Below are 21,852 nucleotides of genomic sequence, written 5' to 3'. Positions count from 1 at the left end.
TGGAGAAAAGAAAGTTGAAGTGAAACAGTTTCAAGTAAGTCAGGCTTCTGCTTGATTTGGAAAACCGAACATTTATCCACATTTTTTAACTTACATACCAAACTGTTCTCACATCCAGAGGTCAGAACACACACTTACTTGCAATAACTCCAGTGGCTCCATGGTCCCATGGTGTGCTTATCCTGAGCTCTCACACAGAAAACATACTTCTTGGTTTTGATACCGACCTCATACATGACTTGCTCAGTGGTGTTACTCTGCACAAAAATATGCGTAACGTGTAAAAGACAAAGAAATGTAGCTAAACTGGAAGTCAAGACGTGCATTTGAATTTGATTTATTACCATTATGACCTCTTCACTGTCACAGGAATGTCCGCTGGGGACAGCTTTGACCTGGAAGTGAAGGCCAAAGAAGGTGCAGGGCTTCTGCCAGGAGTCAGGGTAGGACCAGCTGAACACTCTGCCATTACCAATGTGCAGATTAGGAAGCTGCGCTGGGGTCACTAGATTGGGTGTGGACGGAGAAGAATGAGATGGCGAAAAGTAGGAAAAACTGATCGAGAGGATAACTTGAGTGAGAATGGACAGCAAAGCAACTGTATGCAGATCAACCAAATTGTTACTAGAAACAAAATATCATAAAAGCTCTCCTTATGCATACAAAAATAATCACTCTTACAGTAAATTAAAACGAAAAGGACATTTAAATAAAATAACTTACCAATATCTCTCAGGTAGAAAGACTTTGTGTAACCCTCGAGACGAGAATAGCTGTGCATGTAAATGGTGAGGGAGATGCGGTGTTGCTCCTCTCTGAAGGGGCAGCTGGTATCCTGGCAGCTAACCCCTGATCCATCAGCATCCAGCACACAGGGAATCTCCTCAATAAAACTTGATTCAGCACAAACTGTTAACATACTGAAACAACTCAAATGTTCATGGGACTCAAAAGTCAAGCACCATGGAGGCTTTTTGCAGTGATGATTTTGGCGCTTAAGTAGGAGATTCATTTCTGCAAAAAAAATGACAGTGTTAGTCCTCACCGTTCGGCCTTGACCAGGAGGACACCGGCGTGGGATCTGTGTTGTGATCTTGTCCAGGTGCAGTGAAAAGAGCCATTGTAGTTTGGGGCTGAGCAGTGGATGTGATCTGGAGGAGCAGCAGCAGGATCAGTTTCTGCCTTTGGTTCGTCTAACATTAAGGTGTTTCAAACATTAATTCAGCATAAATAAATTCAGGTGAGTTGGTTGTAGGATGGTGTCGGTTTATTTCCTAGTCACAAGCCAGCTTCCTCCTTTCCATCAGACATTTTTTTTTCAATGTTGTGACATCCCATGAACTGTTCCATCAATTTTATTTTTTAAAACTGAATTAATGACTTATCTGCTGACACTGAATATGAAAAATACAATCTCATGTCAGCATGGAGTCTCCTTTTTTTCCTTTTTATATGCTTTATGCCTCGTTCAGGTAAATTGTCTTCACGCTTTGTTGGTGCTCTTTTTATCCCTTTTCTGTTGTCTGACCCCCGCCTGCCCCCACTCACCCACACACACACTCACACACACACACACACACACACACTCAATCCTACAATTCTCTCTCTCCATCACTCTTATCTCAGCAATTCAGTAACATCGAGCCCATGTCTTCCCAGATGAATGCCTCGACAGGTGTAATAAAAAGCAAATCTTTATCTCTGTTTGTCTTTTCTCTCACTGTACACCTCCTTTGTTCTTTTTCCTTCCGCTCCTAACTGCGTTTCCTCTAATTCTCCTTCCATCCACCTCTCTTATCTCACCTTCTGAAGGGGATTTTGTCTCCAGTATGACAGTCCGGTTATCTGGTTTTAGTTGGACCATCACCACAGTGTGGTTGAGGTATTCTCCGTTTAAATTTAAGTGACATGTGTAGTTTCCGCCATTCATCTCTCTCACCACCACTTTGACCTCATTCCCCTGCAGAGCTGGTGTAAGCTCCCTACCTAAAACAGGAAGCAGTGAGGTCAGTGATTCAAATTATATGTATTTTTCAAATTTATGGCAAATGTTGAAATTGAGGTTTTTTTTTTTCTAAAATATCTTTTTTTTTGTATGTATTACCGTTTTTCTTCCAAAACACAGACTTATCCTGATAAGCTTCTCCACAAGTCAAAGGAACTTCCATCGTCGAACCGTGAGCATTGGGCACCCTCAGGACCAGAACTGCGTACAGCATAATTGAACTTAAATTGAGTTTAAAATAGTTTTGTCAACATTTTCTTCATGTGAGGTGAAACAAGGAAAGGTTTAAAGTTATTGGATGGAGAAGGATGTCACTAACCATTATCCATGAGAATCTCAAGGTTTTCTGTTTCGCTGTCAGAAGTGGCACAGCATAAACCAACACAAAGAACTATAAGGAATAATGGATGCATCTGTAAAAAATGATGAAAAGTTAACAATGAAACAAGGAAAGGTTTTTAGTCATGAGAAGACAATTTAATACCTAACACACAATTCAATTACTCAAGCACATGAGGTGTTCACAAAATTATATTGAGAGCTTGTATATGATGACAAGTTTTTCTATGCTCTTTTCATTGTTGATCACTTGTTGATCAACCCCAAACTGGTTTATATATATATATATATATATATATATATATATATATATATATATATATATATATATATATATATATATAAATATAAATATAAATATAAATATAAATATATATATATATATATATATATATATATATATATATATATATATATATATATATATATATATATATATATATATATATATTCACCATTAATCACCAACATGTCATTGAGTTAGAGTGATCAAATTATTATTACTATTAACTGATTTCACTGTCATAACTGTCTTTTCATTTATCATTTACTTGCCAGACTCTTCCGATGAAGTCTGACTCTTCTCAATACATTTTAAAAATGTGTATAAACCAAATTAATGAAAAGAACAAAACAACAGGAAAGTTAAATAGGGTTAAATATAGTTAATCTTACCTTCACTTGCAGACTTGAGCCTGATGTCAGACCAGTGGGAAGCTTGTGTGGTGTACCTGCACTCAGCATGCAGTTGCACTATTTATATGACAGAACCAGAAAACTGAAAACCCCCCAGCGTAACTAAATAAATAATAAAACTGCTCATATTCCACTCCAATCTGGGCTTTTATTGTTTAGGCACATTGGTACTTGTTAGAGAAGTAGGAACAGCAAAAGAGGCAGAAACTACCACAAAGAGGAAGTAAAAGGGCTCAAGTACACATGACAAAGTGTCATTAATATGCTCATCGGGAAATACTGAGCAGGTACGCTGGAAAAAAGGGTCATAAGAATATTCAGGAACCACAACAGCAAAGCATCTGACTCCACCACAGAACGTTCATTGAGGCAATAGGATGAGGGAAAAGAAAATCCATTTTAACTTAACATCATGGTGAGACCATGGGATCTGGTTATTAAGCACATTATTTGACCATGAAAAAAAAGTACAAATGCCTCAATACCTAAACAAAGTGTAATGATCTGTGGAATTACCATTATTAACATTATTCATTTTTAGCTTTGTCTTTAGCATTTATTTTATCTGTGCTTGTGATTGTCTTTCTGTAATTAGACTATTTCTCATAAATGGTACACCTTAAGCTTAAATATAGAGGGATTTTTTTAATACACCTTGCAGCTTATAAAAAAAGATAACAAATGACTGTTGCTGAGTGTTCAGTCTGTAGTTTCAATTTAAATCATCTCTTTTTTCTCTCGGTGTGTTAATTAAAAAAGAAACGCCCCCTCATTGCTAATATCCTCCAAGTGAAAATGCATGCAAAATGCAACATGTTTAAAACACACACACACACGCACATTGTTATTTTATTGAAAGTATCACAGTCTAATTTTAGAAATGGAAACAAATCATATCAACAATCAAACCTCAATCAGGTCTTATGATTGAGGTTTGAGATTGTTGGTCCCAGAGTCTGAATCCCTTTTTTGTCTTGAACTCCTAAATCACACAACTTTTTACATTCACTACCAGGTAACTTTCCTGCTTTCTCTACACTTAAGATGACATGCTTGTTACATGACAGTCAGGTAGAAGCCCCATACATTCCTAAATGAATGATGTTTAATATGTTTGCCCAACTGGGAGTGCCAATACAGCAGTTCCTTTTTGTGTTGTGTTTTTCCATGGAATTTACCATCTTTTGTCTTTTATAGTGAGTGCGCTGAAAAAAGCTGAAATAAAGAAAAAGGAAAGTTATAATGAAAAATAATTTGTTCTGTTATATTGCATCCCTGCTATAAAAGATGATCCTAGCTCTTATTGCATATCAGTTTCTACCAGATATGTCAAGGGTTTTATTTGTGTATTTTTTTATATTCTTTTTGGTAAGAAAAAAAAAAACCAGTATGCAAAAACTTGCCAGAAGATCAATTTCATTTATATTGGTGGAGAAGGTACCGGTACCCATAAGTGGCCTTAAAAAATTTCATTACCTTTTGTGGATTTTTTTTTCTTAAACTGAAAAATTAAAAAGTGTCCCTACAGAAGGATTAACTTGATGATAGTTTGGACTGAAGACAAGGTGAGTCATTTCAACATGCTGGAAAAAGTTCAGCTCAGCTCAAAATACCAAATAAAACCTCCAACAATTTGGTGTTTGAGGACAAATAAGATATATTTATTCAGATAACTTCTTTAAACTAAACATTCCCATCTGTTTAGTGAATTTTGATTCCAATAGCTCAACAATAACACTTAACTACTGACAAACAAACGAGTACCTAGAAAGATGTTGGTAGCTCAGGTCTCTCTCTTATGGACCAGCTCCTACTTTGGGTTTGGAAGGCAGACAACCTCTCCATCTTTAAGATTAGACAAAAAACTTTACTCTTTGATAAAGCTGATCATTAAGACTGGCTTGGGTGTCCCTCAACCAACCCTTATGCTGCAACAAGCTTTGGCTGCTGATCAAACACCAACTGCTCAAGGCAGATTCTGCTGGATGTTCTTCTCTACTGTTACCTGCCATCCCATGTATGCTCTGGGGGATTGAAACTGAATTTAAGAGACAATTCGACAGAATCCATTTGTTCTCTTGGCTTTTTATATAAATAAAAAAGGGGCATTGGCAAGAAAAGACCACAACCATGTAAGTTTAAAGTGATGTAACGAGGTTGAAGGAAGGGGGATGTGGAGTGCACATATGGGGCGGTGAAGTAGTGAGCCGGTCGAACTCAGAATGGGGGTGCTGTCTCAGATCTTCAGGAGAACAGCGTATGAAGCCCCTTAAATTATGAATGATTTGACCTGAGAAGAGAATGAGCTTGGCATGTAACAGAAAGGTTATTGCAAATGCAGGACGAGTAGGCTTGATGGCCAGCATCTCATGATGTGGATGCTGTGAACGCTTAGTCAGTGTGAAAGGAATGGATGGACTGATGTTGTTGTGCTATACCTGACAAAGAATTCAATGGACATGATAACTGAGCCAGAATATTGAGGTAAGTCTTCACCTTTCAGTGGTGATTAGAGGGTCTTGAGAAGACGTGGAAGCTGATAGTTAGCTGGAGGCTTGAAGGGGCTGAAGGAACATAAAGAGATATATTGGAGATGAGAGACGAGTTCATTTGTTTAACTCCTCAATGTGAAAAGGAGACAGTCTGGTGTGTGGATGGTGACATCTGATGGACACGGGTAAAAGGAAGGGTTGTGGACGGAGGTTGCAGGAGCAAATTCTGAGGAGTGTAGGAAGCCAATTAAAGCAAAAGCAAAACATGGATTTGGAGGAAAATCCATGACATAGCTGGAATGCAGAGTATGGATGCAGAGATTAGTTCGGTAAGTGGAAGGCAGGTAGTTGTAGCAGCTGGTACCCCTTTGCATATCCTTTTCACATGGCAATGAGTGATGGATGGACGCTGGTAACACAAGCTTTTAGAAAGACTTATGCTCACAGGTGAGCTACATCTGGATGGTTAAACAGCACTTTTCTTTTCTTTTTTTAGCAATGAATGAGCATAGTTAATGATAATGCATATTGTCATGTTGTCAAGCAGAGGGCATGAGAGTTGTTAGGCGGTATGGTAACTTTTGAAACAGTTCCAGCTGTTAGATAAGCTGAGAGTAAAGGTTTCACTTGAAGCATTGGATGCTGCAACCAGCTGTGGATCCAGCTGAACAATTGTAGCTGAATACAGTAACTGGAATTGGATGTTCATCTGAATCTGGAGCCTAGAGTCTGAATTCTTGGAATAAGGAACTGAGCAGTGAGTCAGTGATGCAGTTCTGATCCCCCATAATGTGAGCTGCTTGAAGGAGAAACTGGTGCCTGTCTGAGATTAGTGAAAGTCTGAACAAACTGCATGTTGTAGGACGCTGAATTTGCCTGGATGGAAGATGTTGACCACAGCGGTATTGTCAGAAACAGAGTTGACTGATAGAACAGTGGGACTAGAGTCAAATGACTGCTCGCTGTAGGACAAGAGACAAATAAATGGCAGTGGTGGGATCGGAGTGAAATGACTGGCAGCTGTGGGACCGAAGCTGTATAACTGGTTCTGAGACAGAGGGCCTGAATTCATGGAAAGGGAATGAGACAGTTGTGATATCCGGACTACGAGTTGGAGAGGGGAGAAAACGATGCAGAGGTACATGTGAGCCTGCAGGCGAACTGCATGGTTTTCGAAAGAACAAGGTTCGTCCTGATATAAACCAGTGTTGTCAGAACAATTAGGACAAATCTCTTGGACCATTCATGCCCCCCCAAACTGGAGGTACAGCTCAGAAAAGCAGGAAAGATGGTCAAACTGGAAACCTGGAAGGCCAGGCTTCTTCCTGGACAGATGAGAATTAAAGGAATAAACAGACGGGCCAGAAGGAAGAGGAGGAAAACTCGATGGACCAACCATAACCAGCGAAGTGTACAAGAGAGGAGCCCTGGCACCAGTGATAACATTGGAAAAGAAGGAGAAAGTTGTGGTGGTACAAAGGGCAACTGAGCAAACTGCAAAGAGAGGAAGGAAACTGTGCAACGCGGTGGTGCACGGTTAGAACAGTAGCCTCACAGCAGGTTGGAGCCTCAGCTTGAGCAAGGTTTGAAGAGTGGTCTTTCTGTATGGAGTTTGCATGGTCTCCCCGTGTATGTGTGTATTCTCTCCAGGTACTCCAGCTTCCTCCCACCCACAAACGTGTGTGTTAGGTCAATTGCGGAGGTTAATTGATTGATCTGTGCCCAAGCACATATGCAGCAAAGGGTAAGAGATGACCCGACCTGTGGTAGGGAGAGCAGCTGATAGTAGGATCACGCAGAGGAAGGGTCATAGCGTCTCCTTGAGAGACGTTATGGACCTTCTCCAGGAGGGAAGCCACCCGGAGGAGAGGGAAAGACTTGCCGAGGATAAGCTCAACAGGAGTGATGATGGAAGAGTGTGGAAGGAGGGACAAACAAAAGAAGGAGGAGGAATGGAGGATGGGTGGGAAGAGCAAACAAGGGGAGAAAGATGAAATAATTGAAAGGAGGGCAGAAGGAGGAGGGAGAGAAGTGGGGATGGACAGAAAAGGAGGGACCATCATGCTGGGACTGAATGGTGGCTACTATGGTTAATAGCTCGAAATGAAACACCAACAGGATTAAGAAACAGGATGTGGCGTGGTTGACATAGCTGCATAGTCGCAGCAACAGAAAGAGGAGATTGGGAGAACGTAGAGATGAAGACTGAACAAGAGGGAGCCTGGAGAAAAGTAGACGCAAAGACAAAGGAACATGCAGGGCAGAGAGGCTGCTGGGAGCCCCGCAAGCTGGGAGACCATTGTGGCGCGGAATCGGCCAGTTCAGGATCAACAGCTGAGCAGGATCAAGAGGCAAACGCAAGGCGACTGAACAAAGCAGAGAATCAGACAAGCAATAAAGCAGGTCTGTCGGTCCAGAAAGTGAGACAAACGGGAGGTTGAGGAAGTGAAGCGAGTGTGAGGTAGCTCAGGTGATCACAGGCATGGCTGAGGCGTGGCTTTCGCGCCCGAACACCTAAATGCACACGTTAACTCCATTTATATACACGCATGCAATTTGAATTTGACAAATGTAGATTATATAATCAATTTGATATGTTTGGAATAAAATATGTTCATACTGAACTGGACTGATGTCGACTGAACCGTCATGACTTTCACAAATAGAAAATAATCAAACGAGACAGATTGAGTAATATAAACATGTCCAATTTTAATTAAAAACATTCTATTTTTAATCAAAATATGCAACTGTGTTCCTGATGTCCATCCTTTTGCCACATGAATAAGCGTGGTTTGTGTCCTGCATCCACACACACACACACACACACACGCTTTTTCACACTCACTCACAACCAAAGGCTATCTATTTACTGTTTATAACACGACTGACTTGATTGTTCGGTGAAGCAGGGAGAGATGAAGTATTGCATCCAGCAGCAGCTTGGTATAAACACTGTCACACCCTCTCTTAAACTTTTTGAGGAAACATCTGTGTGTCGACTAGTAATACAAACTTTCTTTCCAGCCGTTTGCTGAGATGATCAGCTGACAGAAGTTTTCTTTATTTAACTCCAACGCAGCTACAAAAACGCCTGAATAACTGTTGCTATTGTTGAAAATATCCTTTTCTTCTCAACAATGAATTGAAATGTTATGAAAATGCATTTCAACCCTGTAGCCTTATAAACTAAATTCATGTCTCAAAAACAGAACTTGAATGGAAACTGAAACACAGAAACATTCAAACCTCAGTGTAGCAAAGAAAACCCAATGAGGCCATCTGACAAAGTTCTCTTTTTCTAGTTTGGTTTCCATAGGAACAGTTAAAAAGATTTCAAAAAGGTCAAAATTTCAATGTGTAAAACCAAGCGGGAGAGTCTTTTCTCAATAAAAGTCTTTCCGGCCAATATCTGCCCAAACAAAGTCCTTCCCAGCAAAAGCAACTGAGAAGAGAAGAAATAACTTTCATCCATTCTTGTCCCTTGTCATCCTCCTTCCTTTCACCTGCCCGGCTTTGTGAAACCCCCCTCTCCTTGCTGTCAGCTTGGGGGGGGTTTAATTCTCTACCGGCGTCGGCTCTTGAGGCAGAGCAGACACTCCTTCCACTGCCACCGGCCCGGAGGCCTCTGGCGTGTGTCCCGGTGTTGTTGCAGGCTCTGGCGGTGGACGCTGGCTGAGGATGACCTGCACTACATAGTCCCTAGAGATGTTGAGCTGGTCCAAGCGCAACCTGTCTGTCAGTGGCCGACCTGAGAAAAACCAGCGCTGGGTTGGGGCAGGCACACCCTCCTGACTTTGCAAGCGACGCTTCATCATGCCCACTGTGTCTGTTGAACGGACTGCCAGCCGGAGGTCGCGACCTGTAGAGAGCCGGAGCCGTAGCTGGCACTCTCCACCTGAGCCCGGGTCGCTGGCGCTGCCCGTAGATGCGTCTGCAGCTCCAGAGTCTGGATCTGAACCGTCAGGTTCATCAGAGCGCTCTTCTATCATGTTGACCGGAGGAGAGAGGCAGTAGACTGGCAGCTGGTATCGATTCCCCAGTTCATCGTAACATTCGGTCAGAGCTCCTGGAAATAAGGAACAAAGGGAAGAAAATAATAAATAACTAGATGATATTTTGTGTTTTTCTTCTCATCTTACCATGTTTCTACACTGATATGAACCTTTAAGAGTTTCCAGTGAAATCTGACCCTGTGATGTAATAAATTAAGTTAATAACCATAAAGAGGGAAGTAATATTTATTCAATGCATAATTTGTGGGATTACAAAACTCACACAGCCATACTGGAAGCTATAAACAATCACCTGAATGAAGGTTATAGGTTACTGTAACTCACATACCAAAGCAAACATGGCATAAAAATGCCAGTCTACCCTGAAGTCCACAAGTAAACTTAACTGGGAGGTTCCAGTTCAAAAGTAGGAAACAAGTTAAGTGAACACCTGAGTTTTCATTTTCCATTCTTCATACTGGGACTGGTTCACATGTTATAGGGTAAAAATCATGGTGCAAACTAAACCTTGCTTTGCCTTAAGTGGACAACTTCTTACAACATTTATCATGTAGTTAAATAAAAATGGAATTTTATTTGCTTCCAATGTTACAATGAAAATGAAATACAATTATTTCTATAACCCACCCATTAAGCAAAGTTTACATTTCCCAGTTCAATTTAATATAATGAAATGGAGAAACGAGAATTAATCAAGCAAAAACCAAGACTGAGAGGAAAGATCTGAGAGTGAAAGCAGGAGGAAAGGGAATGCCATGTTTTGGAGTGCTATATATAAAAAAGAATGACCTTACTGACAGAGTGAGTCAAACACAGAGGGAAAAAAAGCAGGTCATCGGCAAGGGAGAAGAAGTTGTAGCGTACAGGTCATAGTGCTGACTAGGGGACCTCCTGGGGTCCTCAAGGGGATTTCTGCTCATCCAGAAACTGAAAAAAGTTTTAATGTGGTAATAGTAATAGTAACTCTGATTGGATTAAGTCACATTCTTCTCATTGGTTTATCTTTTTGAATATTTATTACTTTGTTTATTTTTGGGAAGATATCCTAAGAAATATGAACAAATAAAGCACAACGGGTGAAAACTCTACAAACAAGAAGACTTTTTAAATGTGTCAGTACAGCTCTCAGTTTATTTCATGACAAAGTGACCCACCAGCCACTCGACAGAGAGAGAATGAGTTTTATAGAAAGTAAGCCTGAGATGAGTCAGCAGAGGCCAACAGGATGTAGGTCTGGCTTTCTCAATGACATCAGCTGAGGTCAAGGTAATTTACTGTTCCAAGCTTTAATGAAGTCTGATTAAATTTAAAAATCCTACTTAAAACCTAATTTTTTTTTTTTTTTTATCTTTTAATGTTGTCATTTTAATTTAGTTCAATAATTTTAATCTAGCCAATATTTAAAAGTACAGTTTGTAAGCATGTCTGGTATCTAGTGTTAAAAATGGGCATAGAAATGACCTCAAACACTAAGCATATTTGTGAACGGTCTACATTCTTCCAGATATTAACACGTACTACGGACTGTGGCACAGATCTGGCAGCTGCCAGCAAATAGATATATCTAAGAGAATAAAACCAAAACAGGTACTCTAGTAAAGGGCTAAGATAGAACTGTCCTTAGTTCTGTGTATCTGAAACCATTTATAATAATGTAACTCATTCTTTGTCATTATTTTTTACCCACTACAGCTTTAAAGTTTTTTTCTAGTCTTGGCATAAACCTTACACCTGCATACAACCAAAGCCTCATCAAACTTTATTGGTCCAAGACCAAAGACATTATCTCTTTATAAATTCTGCAAAGCCACTAATGGAGGCCCGTGAAGAGGTTAATTAACTCGTTTTCCATTCCATGAATCCTAAAGATTTTTGTAATTTAAGAACTTTTCAAATGTCTGAGAAGGGTTTGTGTAGCTTTAAATGAAATTACATATTCTAAACAAAGTACTAGACCCTTTGTGACTCTCAATTTTAACATCTGAAATTACGGCTACAGCTCTGTGTGATCTGCACAGCTGGTAAATGATTCTTTATCTAGTTGTTTATGGTTTCAAAGCTTTTTCATTTCTAAACTTACAATAAAAAGTAAGGCAATTTATATCTCCTCTCGAAGAATACCAGCTAGTGTTGTATTATACATGATTGGAGAGCCTGATTCATCATCTTTACAACAAGACTGAGGAATAAGCAACTGAGCGAAACAAACTCCTAAAAATGTGGCAAAATCCCCTGCAATATTCTAGTCATCTCTTTTTGGGTTTTACTCGCTTCTCAAAGTGCCGCCAGATGTGAACCAGTCACAGATTTATGACTGTCATGGAACAGATGTACTGGAGCTGCCCATATCTCCAGAGTCTGGGACTTATTTCAGTCTTTTGGACGACAGAGTTTTCTCAAACAGAACCAGGAGCATCACATGGTACCTACCAAAATTGGAAGTGGAGACAACTGCAGAACCTGCCATGAGTAGAGACCTCAAGCCCAACTGAGAACATGTTGGATCATTTTGGGCGTGCTGTGTGCCACAGGGACAAACTCCACCATGCTAGTTGACCTTAAACAGCTTCTGGTTAAGCAGTGGGATGCCATGCAACAGCAACGTGGGCCCAAGCTGGTGACCAGCAGGAGGAGGTGGTGCATGTGGATCTTGCACATACACACACACACACACACACACACACACACACTGCTCCGGCCCAACAGTGTTAGAGTTTGTGTGTGTGTGTGTTAATGTGGTAGTGGGAGGTTGTTTGTGGGGGGATTAAATCTTAAAACCCATCAAGCAGCTCAAAATAAGAGGGAACAGCAACAAGAACATATTGCAGTAGATCTTTTTTTTTTTTTTTTTTTTTTTTTTTTTTTAAATGGGGCGGTGTTTGTTCCACCGAAGTATTAGGAGTTATATCTTCTTATAAAAGTGACTTATCAGGCTTTCCACTTATGTACAATACAATGTCAACTGATATTATTAAAAAAGGACAAATATACCCAACACAAATTACCTCACTTTTTGTGCTCAGTTCATTTGTTGAACCAAAGCTAAATTAGTACTGCTGAAGTGAAAGATGATCAGAAACATAGTATTTCATTATAAAATTACAAAGGAAAACAGACTGATAGTAAGTGGATCCTTTTTGTAAATCATTATTTAGAAGTGAAAATGGAGCAGCATAATTTTCTCAGTGATGAACATGTTTACGGATCTGCCTGCTCATTGGACGCCAGCGCTGGTGGAGTGAAACAGTGATGTCAATTCTGGGGAATCCACAGCTGCAGCCCAGCAGGCTCTGATCTGACCCAGCCAAACTGGAATGGAGCAGGACTGAATACAATGTTCACAAAAGTCCTGTCACCAGTATCTCGTCCACTTCGATCTCATTCAAGTAAAGCTGTTTCAAATCTTTCAAGAGTATCTTACAGAACACTGTCCATCTCTGGCTCCAGGCAGAGGAGTTGGTCTGGGTAAAGTCTGAAAATGTTTAGCTGCTTGCTGCACTTTGAGAAATTAAATACCTGATATGTAGAAAAATAAATGTCTTCAAATAAACAGCACTCATAATGCTGTGTCAAGACTATATATATATATATATATATATATATATAGTTCAATATCTTAATAACCAGAGCATGTCATACTGTCTTTACTTCACACGAGAATGAAATCGATCAGTCTGTGAAATTCAGGTAAACTCATTCACATTTGAATCTTCTATATTTATTATAAAGCCATTTTCATAGCAACAATGATGACATCTCAGTGACTAGAAGAAAAAGAAAGTGGACCTTCTCAGTCCTCAGCTGAGGCAACATGATTGAGATTATGTGCATTAGGAATGATGAGGAATGACGCACATGCACAAATGAAGAGCCTGATCAAGTAGTTGATAATTACTATGGAGATTTTCACTTTCTAGGTCAGAACAATATCAGTGCCAGATATTTCTTCTGACATTTTCCATGAAAGGTTACATCTCTCATCTGGATACAAATGTCCTGACAAAAACAGGATTTTTAACAAATTCATTTAACTGAGGCAGGATGGCGTACTAAATCTTATTTAGATTAATAATAAGCAAAAATGTTCATTTTAATGTGGATTTTCTAACATCTACACAGGATGAACATTATGTACAAAGACAAAAACAAAAAGCTAAATAAATATATATTCTATTTGTACAATAGCCAGACATCTGACAATCATCAACATATTTTCAGCAGGGTTGTCGTTGGATACTTAACCACAGACTGAAAACAGCTTCTAGGATGTGTGTGTGTGTGTGTGTGTGTGTGTGTGTGTGTGTGAGTGTGTGAGTGTCTGTAACTACAGCCACCAACCGGTGTCAAAACATGGAACTCTGATCTCAGCACTGCCCACTAGTGGACGAACTGACTTGACAACCAATGCAATGTAAAAGACACATGATAGTAGGAGAATGGCGACGTATGACGGCATTTGAAATGAACATCCCCATTTACATACAGACAAGAGCAAAAATGGCTCTTATCGCTCCAAACATATCTCTGGTCTGTGGGTAAATCTCTGTCTTATCTGACCACAAGACTTTCCCCAAATGGCCTCATATTTGTCCATGTGGTCAACTGCAAGCTTAACGTCGGTCTGTGTTGCAGTAAAACTATAAAACTGAAGCTAGCAGCTGCAGTCAGTCACTGCCACTAACAACAAGTCTCGACACAACATGCAACTTTAAGGACCTAGTTATATGGATGGGTTTACACAAACTTGAGTCAGTATTTAATCCTTTTTTATTTTAGAAAACTCAAAAGAATTAAAACCTAAACTTGATAGTTAGGTTTCTCTTTGTCTATCAAAGATGCAGGTTGTGCAGTTAAAAGAAACACCTGAAACTTGTTCTGCCATGGCATTTCCACAAGGAGTGTATGTGATGTTAAAGGAGAAGTTGTTTGTAAATGTTTTTAAGTGCATGCTCTCTTTTGGTATGTTTATATAAGAGTTCTTCTTTGAAAGTTTTACTTTCAGGGAACCAGAAACACACCTTTTTCAGTACATATTTGTTTCTTTATATGGTAGATAATGTTCTCCCTAACAGCTGAAGTCTTGTACTCATACGAATGACTGAATGATATACAACAGGGGTCACTAACTCCAGCCCCTGAGAGCTACAAACCTGCAGGTTTTAGTGTTTCCTCGGTACAACACACTTCATTCAAATGAAAACGTTAACCAACAACTTGTTGTCATCTTCTGCATCTATCCGTTAATGAGCCATTGATCTGGGTCACGTGTGTTGCAGCGGGGGAAACACTAAAACCTGCAGGATGGTAGCTCTGGAGGACTGGAGTTGGTGACCCCTGATGTGGAGGTTTTGAACCGGGTCAATATTCATATGAAAATAAATAAGGTCAAAGAAAAAAGAACGGTGTAGAAGCCAATCTAGCTGAACTAATAGTCAATATGTGACAAAGGATACTTGTCTATCGTGCTACAGCATAATTTTTCACATGGAAACTAACAGACACTTTTAGGCCTGGATCTACTGGAGGTTTCCATCAACTCAAACATGTGCAAACTCACTGCACACGCAGAAAAATAGCGTGCACTGAGGGTTGCATCTTTCAACGGCGCATTATATTTGTTCATTTAACCTTTATTTTAACACACTAGTCACGGAGATTTCCCTCTGTGCCATTTCCCTAAAATAGCATGTTTGCATTCAGTTAGTTCGTCTTTCTCAATTAACATTTAATTGAGCGCATTCACAGGTTATTTTGTGTGTGTTAGGATTTTGCTCCCAGACACTGCGCCTATATTTACCATGTTTCAAAAGGACGTGCAAACAATCTGTGTGTGTGTGTAAAATTTTACTGCATCACTTTGGATCTCATTTCTAACATGTAGTCCATAAATACCTGTAAGCTAAAACCAAGACGCTCTTGGTGGTGCGGCCTGCTATCGGGTGGCAGATATGTACGGCCCATCTTGTCAGAACCATCACACAGTTTTTCTGACACGTAATTTGCAGGCATCCTGTAACCTTTCAACAACAGAACTTTTTTGACTTATAACAGGAAAAAGTCGATGTTAAACGCATTTCTTTTACAATGAATGCCTTGATTTTGCTAAGTTAAATAAAAAGCACTGAGTTATATCTGTGCAGAGAAAATGTGCATTACCATGCGGCAGTGTGATGCTGGCTCCGTCAAGGATGGCCTGAGCCAGTAGGTGGTCGTTACTCTCAAAGGCATTGGCTGCAGCCCGCAGAGCATCCCAGATCTCCTTCCGGCCCTCGAATGCTGGCGCCGTATCCCAGAACTCATCTCTCTTGCTGCGCAACTGGCCTTCAGTCATCGGGTAGTCACTTTTCCATTTAGGCCGCTCTCTCTTCAGGGGCTGATTACGCCCTAGAGCCACTAAAAGTGAGGTCAGAGAGAGAAATGTGTTTTTCCATACTTTTCTGATTGTTATTATTGCACCTTATTTGTAAAATTGTAATGGCTTTGGGAATATTGTAAATCTACTGTCATGCCAATAAAGCTTATTAAATTGAAAAATTGCAATTTAAGAAAAAAGAGAGAGAGAAAAAGACAACAGGATATTGGGAAAGTAGATGCAGAAGAGGAACCAGGATGATGGAGGTTGTGGTGCTTGACACGTGGAGATGTAATAAAAAAAAAGAAGAATGGGAAAGGAAGCAACAGAGAAAAGAAACATGGATGGATAATAAAACACTAGCAAAATAAGGAAAGAGGAAACGCAAAAGCAAAACAGTGTTTATAGCAAATAAGAAATAAGCATGAAAGTAAGAAGAAAGAGAGAAAAACAAGACTTGGATTCTTTATTTGGGTTATACTCTCTTTTATATTTGCTCAGCTGATACCACAAACAGAGTGAAGATGGAACTACACACCATTACTTGATGATATGGCACATGTACAACTAAAGCTGTAGTTATTATGATGCAAGACAAAAGGTTAGAATAACTGGAGCATCAAACAGCACTCTATCTGCAGCCGAATGTCTGATGAATAACATCACCACCGAAGGAGACAACAGGTACAGCATGGTGTGTACACGTCTGTTTTCGAGTCTGCATGTTTGTAAGTACACAATACAGAGCTAGATGGATCAAGGAGTTGAGTTACACTTACTGTTGGTACACGTGTATTGATCACATGGCCTCAACCTTCTTTGAACTGTTTACAGTAAAATAAAGTCTCTGTGTGACTTTCTTCACGGTTACATAAAATACCAAAATGCACAGCTTAAAAAGTAATATATTTAAACTTAACCACATAAGTCACAAAACGATAAAATTCAAGGCAGTTATCACAAGTCAATCATAAGATATGATTGCCTTCTAATGCTGCTGGAGGAAAAAGTAAAACACAGTTGCCTGACGATTGATTCAGCTGAATCGCTTGTCAGACTTGTTTCCAGTAATCTGCGTGAACCGATCGATGAGTTTTACAAATGTCACATTTTAATAATTTAGTTCTCATTTTTAAATATTTGCTTCTTCTGCTTTTGGTTTAACAGTTTAATTTCAGTTTGATGAGCAGAAACTGCATCACCATCAATCGTGAAACATGATGTGATATCATTTGAATCCCCCCCCCCCCCCCCCCCCCCCCCACACCTCTAGTGGGAGGTAGGTGGTTAATTGCTATAGTTAACTAATAACTTATCACATGCTGCAAGTTGTTTAAATTTCTATGCATACCAATAATCCACAAATATATCTTTAAACACTAGCCTCTCCTTCAGCAACTCCCAGAGACACTTAAGGATTTATGTAGGCCAGGATGTGTAACATTTTCACACTACATTATTGTCCCACTTTAACTAGATAAACCTGGCAATGACATCTGCTCTGTTAAAACATAAATGTACACATGTTCAAGTCTAATTGCTTTGCCTCTGCTATCGCCAGCAAGACTGTCAGGGAACAGCTGCTTGACTGCATCTGTTATTACACTGAAGAGCCTCGCTATGTTGCACACCAGACTTTTAATGCTTAGGTGACATCTAGTTAAGTAAAAAGTCAGAGAGATAGAAGAAGTTGACAAGATTGATGTAGACACAAAGAGGAAAACAAACAGGAAACCACGCTGTATCTCAGCATCTCTAAACCCTCAGTCTCCTCCTCCTCGCTCAGATCTGTCTCCCCGCCTGTAATTAAAATAGCTCCGTGGCCAGCAGTGGATCCCCTACTCAGACCAGATAGACTAGCAGGAAACTTCACATCAGAGTTGCTTCCAACACTTTCTCTTGATTAAAGTCTATAAAAGTAAAAATAAATAAATAAAAAAAAGACCACAACACATACACCCTGAGCACAGCTGTCTCAGCTGAGCTCCATCCAAGTGCCTTTAAGCTTGTTATAAGCCCCCTCTTGTAGCCTAACAGCATCATCTTTATGAAGTAAAACATGTAGGAAATGTTGTGCCTTTGCCTGTTTCACACCTACAAACCAATTAGCACACCCAGCCCTGCAATATTGCTCAATCACTACAGTAAACGTATTCTGTTGCAGCCTCCTGTGTAATGTGTATACCTTGTTCAGCTCAAATAGCTGCTTACTGATCACAGGCAATGCTCACTAGATGTATCTGCAGCCAATGTCAAATTACACACTATCATTAAGCCCTAAGTTAGGGGGGTGAGACACTTCTTCTCAAGCACTTACTATTACAAAACATGCTCCAGTAATCACATGGCACAGTAAGTGAAGACAAAATACGTGCATCAGTCGTCAATACGTCATATATAGGACTAAGAGACTGGAAGTTATGCAAAGTCGGGGGCATAATTCAGATCACACTGGATCACTGGCTGCCTTGCTGCTGATGCCTGTGACCCACATTTGCTGTACGGAAAGCTAGCAGGCTAACTAGCTGCGTTTTAGCCGGCTAGCTCAGTCAACACCAAAGAACAAAGGGAAGCAACGTAACACAGTAAATATTCCCCAGTTGGAAAAGTAATGGGGTACACAGGGGGGCTTTTTGCTCTTTAAAAAGAGCTGTGTGGAGGGAGCTGCTCCGGAGGTCAGCTCTGTCTGTCTCTGGCTCAGATAGAGAGGAAGGCGAGAAGACCTCCAACCAGGATAACATGCAGAAAGCCTGGAGGAAGCCCTTCAAACAGACAAGCTTCCAGACAACACAACACGTCGATTAACCCCCTAAGTTACCTCCAGTGCCGTCCGAGTTCTCGTTTAAGCTGCCCGAAGAGTCGTGGTGGCTCCCGACACAGCCACCCATGGATGTTTCAGCAGAGCAGCCCGGGTTAGGTAGCTCACCCCCCCGGCCCACAGCTAGAGCTACATCCACTAACCCCTCTCTGTAGGTTTTCTCACTCCCACCCCCTCCCCCCTTTTTCTTTTCTTCCTTCCCTTCCTACCTCCCTGCCGTCCTTTCCTTTTCCCCTCGGTTCCTCCGGTCCTCCCTTTCCTCCTGCCCTCCCCCCTCCTGTCAGCAGCATTTAGGGGGCGCAGCGGGTATTGTCTTCCTCATCCACCGAGGAAGGTGGAGAGAGAGAGAGAGAGAGAGGAGAGAGAGAGAGAGAGAGAGAGAGAGAGAGAGAGAGAGAGATGTTCACATTTTTTGCAAGGTGACCGAGAAAGGAATGAAGGAGGGAAACAAGAGAGCCGAAGGAGGAAGACAACAAAGGAGAAGCGCAGCGTAAAAAAAAGCAGGATTGATGTCGCTTTCTTTGGAGCTGTTTGCTTGACAGCGTGCTGTGGTGATGATGATGATGATGATGATGCATTTTGACACATCTGTTGTCATGTTTTGTGAAAAGCTGTTTGCTGTCCTGATGAAGACACAAAATGCTCACGGATATATCACTGAATGTCAGGAGCCCCTTGGTCCTTTTACTGCTAGCCCAAGAGACTCAATTTCACACTAATCACAAGACATTACTATTCTATTCTATTCTATTGAGGCTATAGTTTTCCGTTTTAATTACGATAAAAGTTTAGATTAATACCTCAATGTTCTGAAAGGGCATTTACAGTTGCATGCAAAACTCACAACTTAAATCCTTTACATGGAGCTTTGGGCTGAGTTTTGCATCTAAATCAAGCTCAAACATTCAGAAGAAAAATCTTCAGCTCTTATCTTCATTCTCTTCTATAGAAAGATCTGTGCAAGGTTTAAATGGATATTTGCAAATGATTTGGATTTGCTTGCTTTTATATTACAAAGGAAACATTTCTAATCAGCTGTCATGTTATTGATGGTGCTCTACTTCTTATATCCACATAAACATATTCTCCTTTCTGCAGGTTTAAACAAGCATATAGTTGCACAAATTTTAGAACGGAATCAACTGTTTTGTTATCCAACAAACTTTATTGCTTAGGGCACATTTCTGCTCACATAGTACACCATTCTGAACATTTTTCAGATTTCTTTTAAATATTTTATAAATAATTCAATTTTTACAATGCAGAATGTGTTGTTATTCTTCAGTTTTCATCTCTTTTCCTCTATTCTACTTTTTATTTTAAAATTCCAATGTCATTGTGAAGTGTTGCCATTAAGTTTACCAGATTTTAGTACACACATTTCCAACAAACATTTCTATTCTATTCTATTCTATTCTATTCTATTCTATTCTATTCTATTCTATTCTATTCTGCTCTGGCTTGTAAACGCCTCACTTCTCCCTACACCAGACCAACTAACTCCTGCTTTGGTCACTATCTTTAGGACTGTCTTAAAGAGACTTGGGATGTAATTTGACACAGTGGCATGCATGCATGCGCACTCTCACACACAGTCACTCACACATATGTTAAGCTGTGCACAGACACACACCACACATTCAACAGAAACAGGATAGCAAGGGTAATTTTACAACAAAGCTGTCTGGAATTACAACTATTTCCCATTGCTGGCAACGGAAAGGAGATGTTCGTGCAGGAGAGAACTTTCCTGAAACCCCTTTTCAGTCGAACTTCATGATGGAAACAATGTAATATGAAGTAACAAGTTTCAGAGAACACTGATGTCATGACACTTTATACCGTTATGGAGGTTTTAGCTGCAGATTTCATACATGCCTCCTATGGCAGGACTTGTAAGTTAACAGAAAACCTGAAATATGTTGCTGTGTGGCTCTATCTAAACGCTGACAATAGATCTGCTAATTCACCTTATCATTATTAGAGGCCTCAGTTCAGTGATAAATATTACTCAGGCAAGAATAAAATGCTGACTAACTGCTCATTCAGAGAGAAACAACTAATGGTTGCAGTGGCCTCTAGTGACTTAACTTAGAAATAATTGTAGTGCGGTATCTGTTCAAAGTGACAGCAGGCAGAAAGGCTATTCAGGTATTTTTCATCATAATATGAGGATGACAGTTTAAATGTAATTAGAGCATCATTAATAGCTGCACAGAGACAATGTTACAACTGTAAAATTACAAAAGGTTTGATTTTTTTAAATGTCTTGAGGCTGCACTGCCTCTCTTTATTCATTCCTCTTTGTACATTGTTCTGTCAGTAGATGGTGCTGGAGGTTTTGAACAGCAGACTACTGTGACGTTCTGTTTGTGAGGAAAAAGAAACAGTGATATGTCTTTTTATGTTAAGACAAATACAGTATTCAGCATAAGGAAATTTTATGGACTAAACATTTTGTGCTCTTAAAGACCCCTAATTTTATTTATTGAAAGATAACAAAATAGGGTTTATACTTCTGTAGCATGTAAATTAGTTTTCTAAGTTTATTGATTTATTCATTTTTCTTTTTTTATTCATTTATTTTTTATTTATTCATTTATTTATTTTTATTTAATTTAAATGCAATTTTTTAAAAATGATTTATTCATTATTCTAAGGCACTGAACAAGTTAAGTACATGTCTGGCTCTAAACCATCCAGTTCATTGGAATCAGATTATAAACCAGTTTATGTAATTAATGAAAGAGTTGCTTAGCTGAGTAAGTCAGTAACATCCTCTTTCAGTTTATGACCAACTACTGTGACATTTATGCTGGACTGCTAAGAAACTGTTGGGATTTTTCTGTTGAAATATGATTTTTTTTAATGGACCTAGAGTCTGTATAAAGAAAGAAGGTTTACCTAAAACATAAAAGCAGAATTTTATAAAAAGGCACTAGCTGTTCAATTTGGCCGCCAAGGCAGTAATCTGTCTGCAGCTGGTCTCCTCTGATGCCACAGCCCATGTTTGCTCCAGTTTGAGGAATAATATAGGAACATAAACTCTATTTAACTCTATTTAACTCTATTTAGTCAGATATTGGCCAATAGGCTTTTAGTTTCAAGGACCTTCAAAATGGTTCCTTCTGCCA

The 21,852-nt window shown here is 39.8% G+C and overlaps 2 protein-coding genes across 2 annotated transcripts; both read right to left on the bottom strand.

Moving 5' to 3' along the window:
• Nucleotides 1-134: 134 nt before the first annotated feature.
• On the bottom strand, nt 135-5,501 carry il12bb (interleukin 12B, b; the record flags this gene model as incomplete). The annotated part of the gene is made up of 8 exons (XM_079247338.1): nt 135-257; nt 345-505; nt 724-893; nt 1,046-1,151; nt 1,804-1,986; nt 2,105-2,206; nt 2,325-2,359; nt 5,479-5,501. The coding sequence occupies 8 exons, from the start codon at nt 5,499-5,501 to the stop codon at nt 135-137; spliced, it is 903 nt and encodes a 300-aa protein (XP_079103464.1).
• Nucleotides 5,502-8,230: 2,729 nt separating this feature from the next.
• Nucleotides 8,231-18,856, bottom strand: ubtd2 (ubiquitin domain containing 2). The gene is made up of 3 exons (XM_079248221.1): nt 18,719-18,856; nt 15,705-15,941; nt 8,231-9,601 (listed from the first exon to the last, which is right to left on the bottom strand). The coding sequence occupies exons 1-3, from the start codon at nt 18,786-18,788 to the stop codon at nt 9,090-9,092; spliced, it is 819 nt and encodes a 272-aa protein (XP_079104347.1). The 5' UTR covers nt 18,789-18,856; the 3' UTR covers nt 8,231-9,089.
• Nucleotides 18,857-21,852: the final 2,996 nt, after the last annotated feature.

The sequence above is a fragment of the Telmatherina bonti genome (assembly GCF_933228915.1).
Source record: "Telmatherina bonti genome assembly, chromosome: 10".
NCBI classification, from domain to species: domain Eukaryota; kingdom Metazoa; phylum Chordata; class Actinopteri; order Atheriniformes; family Telmatherinidae; genus Telmatherina; species Telmatherina bonti.
Note: the sequence above shows the minus strand (reverse complement) of the source record. Positions and strands in the feature narration are given on the sequence as shown.

Bases quoted from the DNA above. Each gene is read 5' to 3' on its own strand.
- ubtd2 (XM_079248221.1), bottom strand. From the start codon at position 18,788: ATGGGTGGCTGTGTCGGGAGCCACCACGACTCTTCGGGCAGCTTAAAC. The intron at 15,942-18,718 runs GTAACTTAGGGG...CCTCACTTTTAG, and splicing joins GAACTCGGACGGCACTGGAG to TGGCTCTAGGGCGTAATCAG. The intron at 9,602-15,704 runs GTAATGCACATT...CCTTATTTCCAG, and splicing joins CAGCATCACACTGCCGCATG to GAGCTCTGACCGAATGTTAC.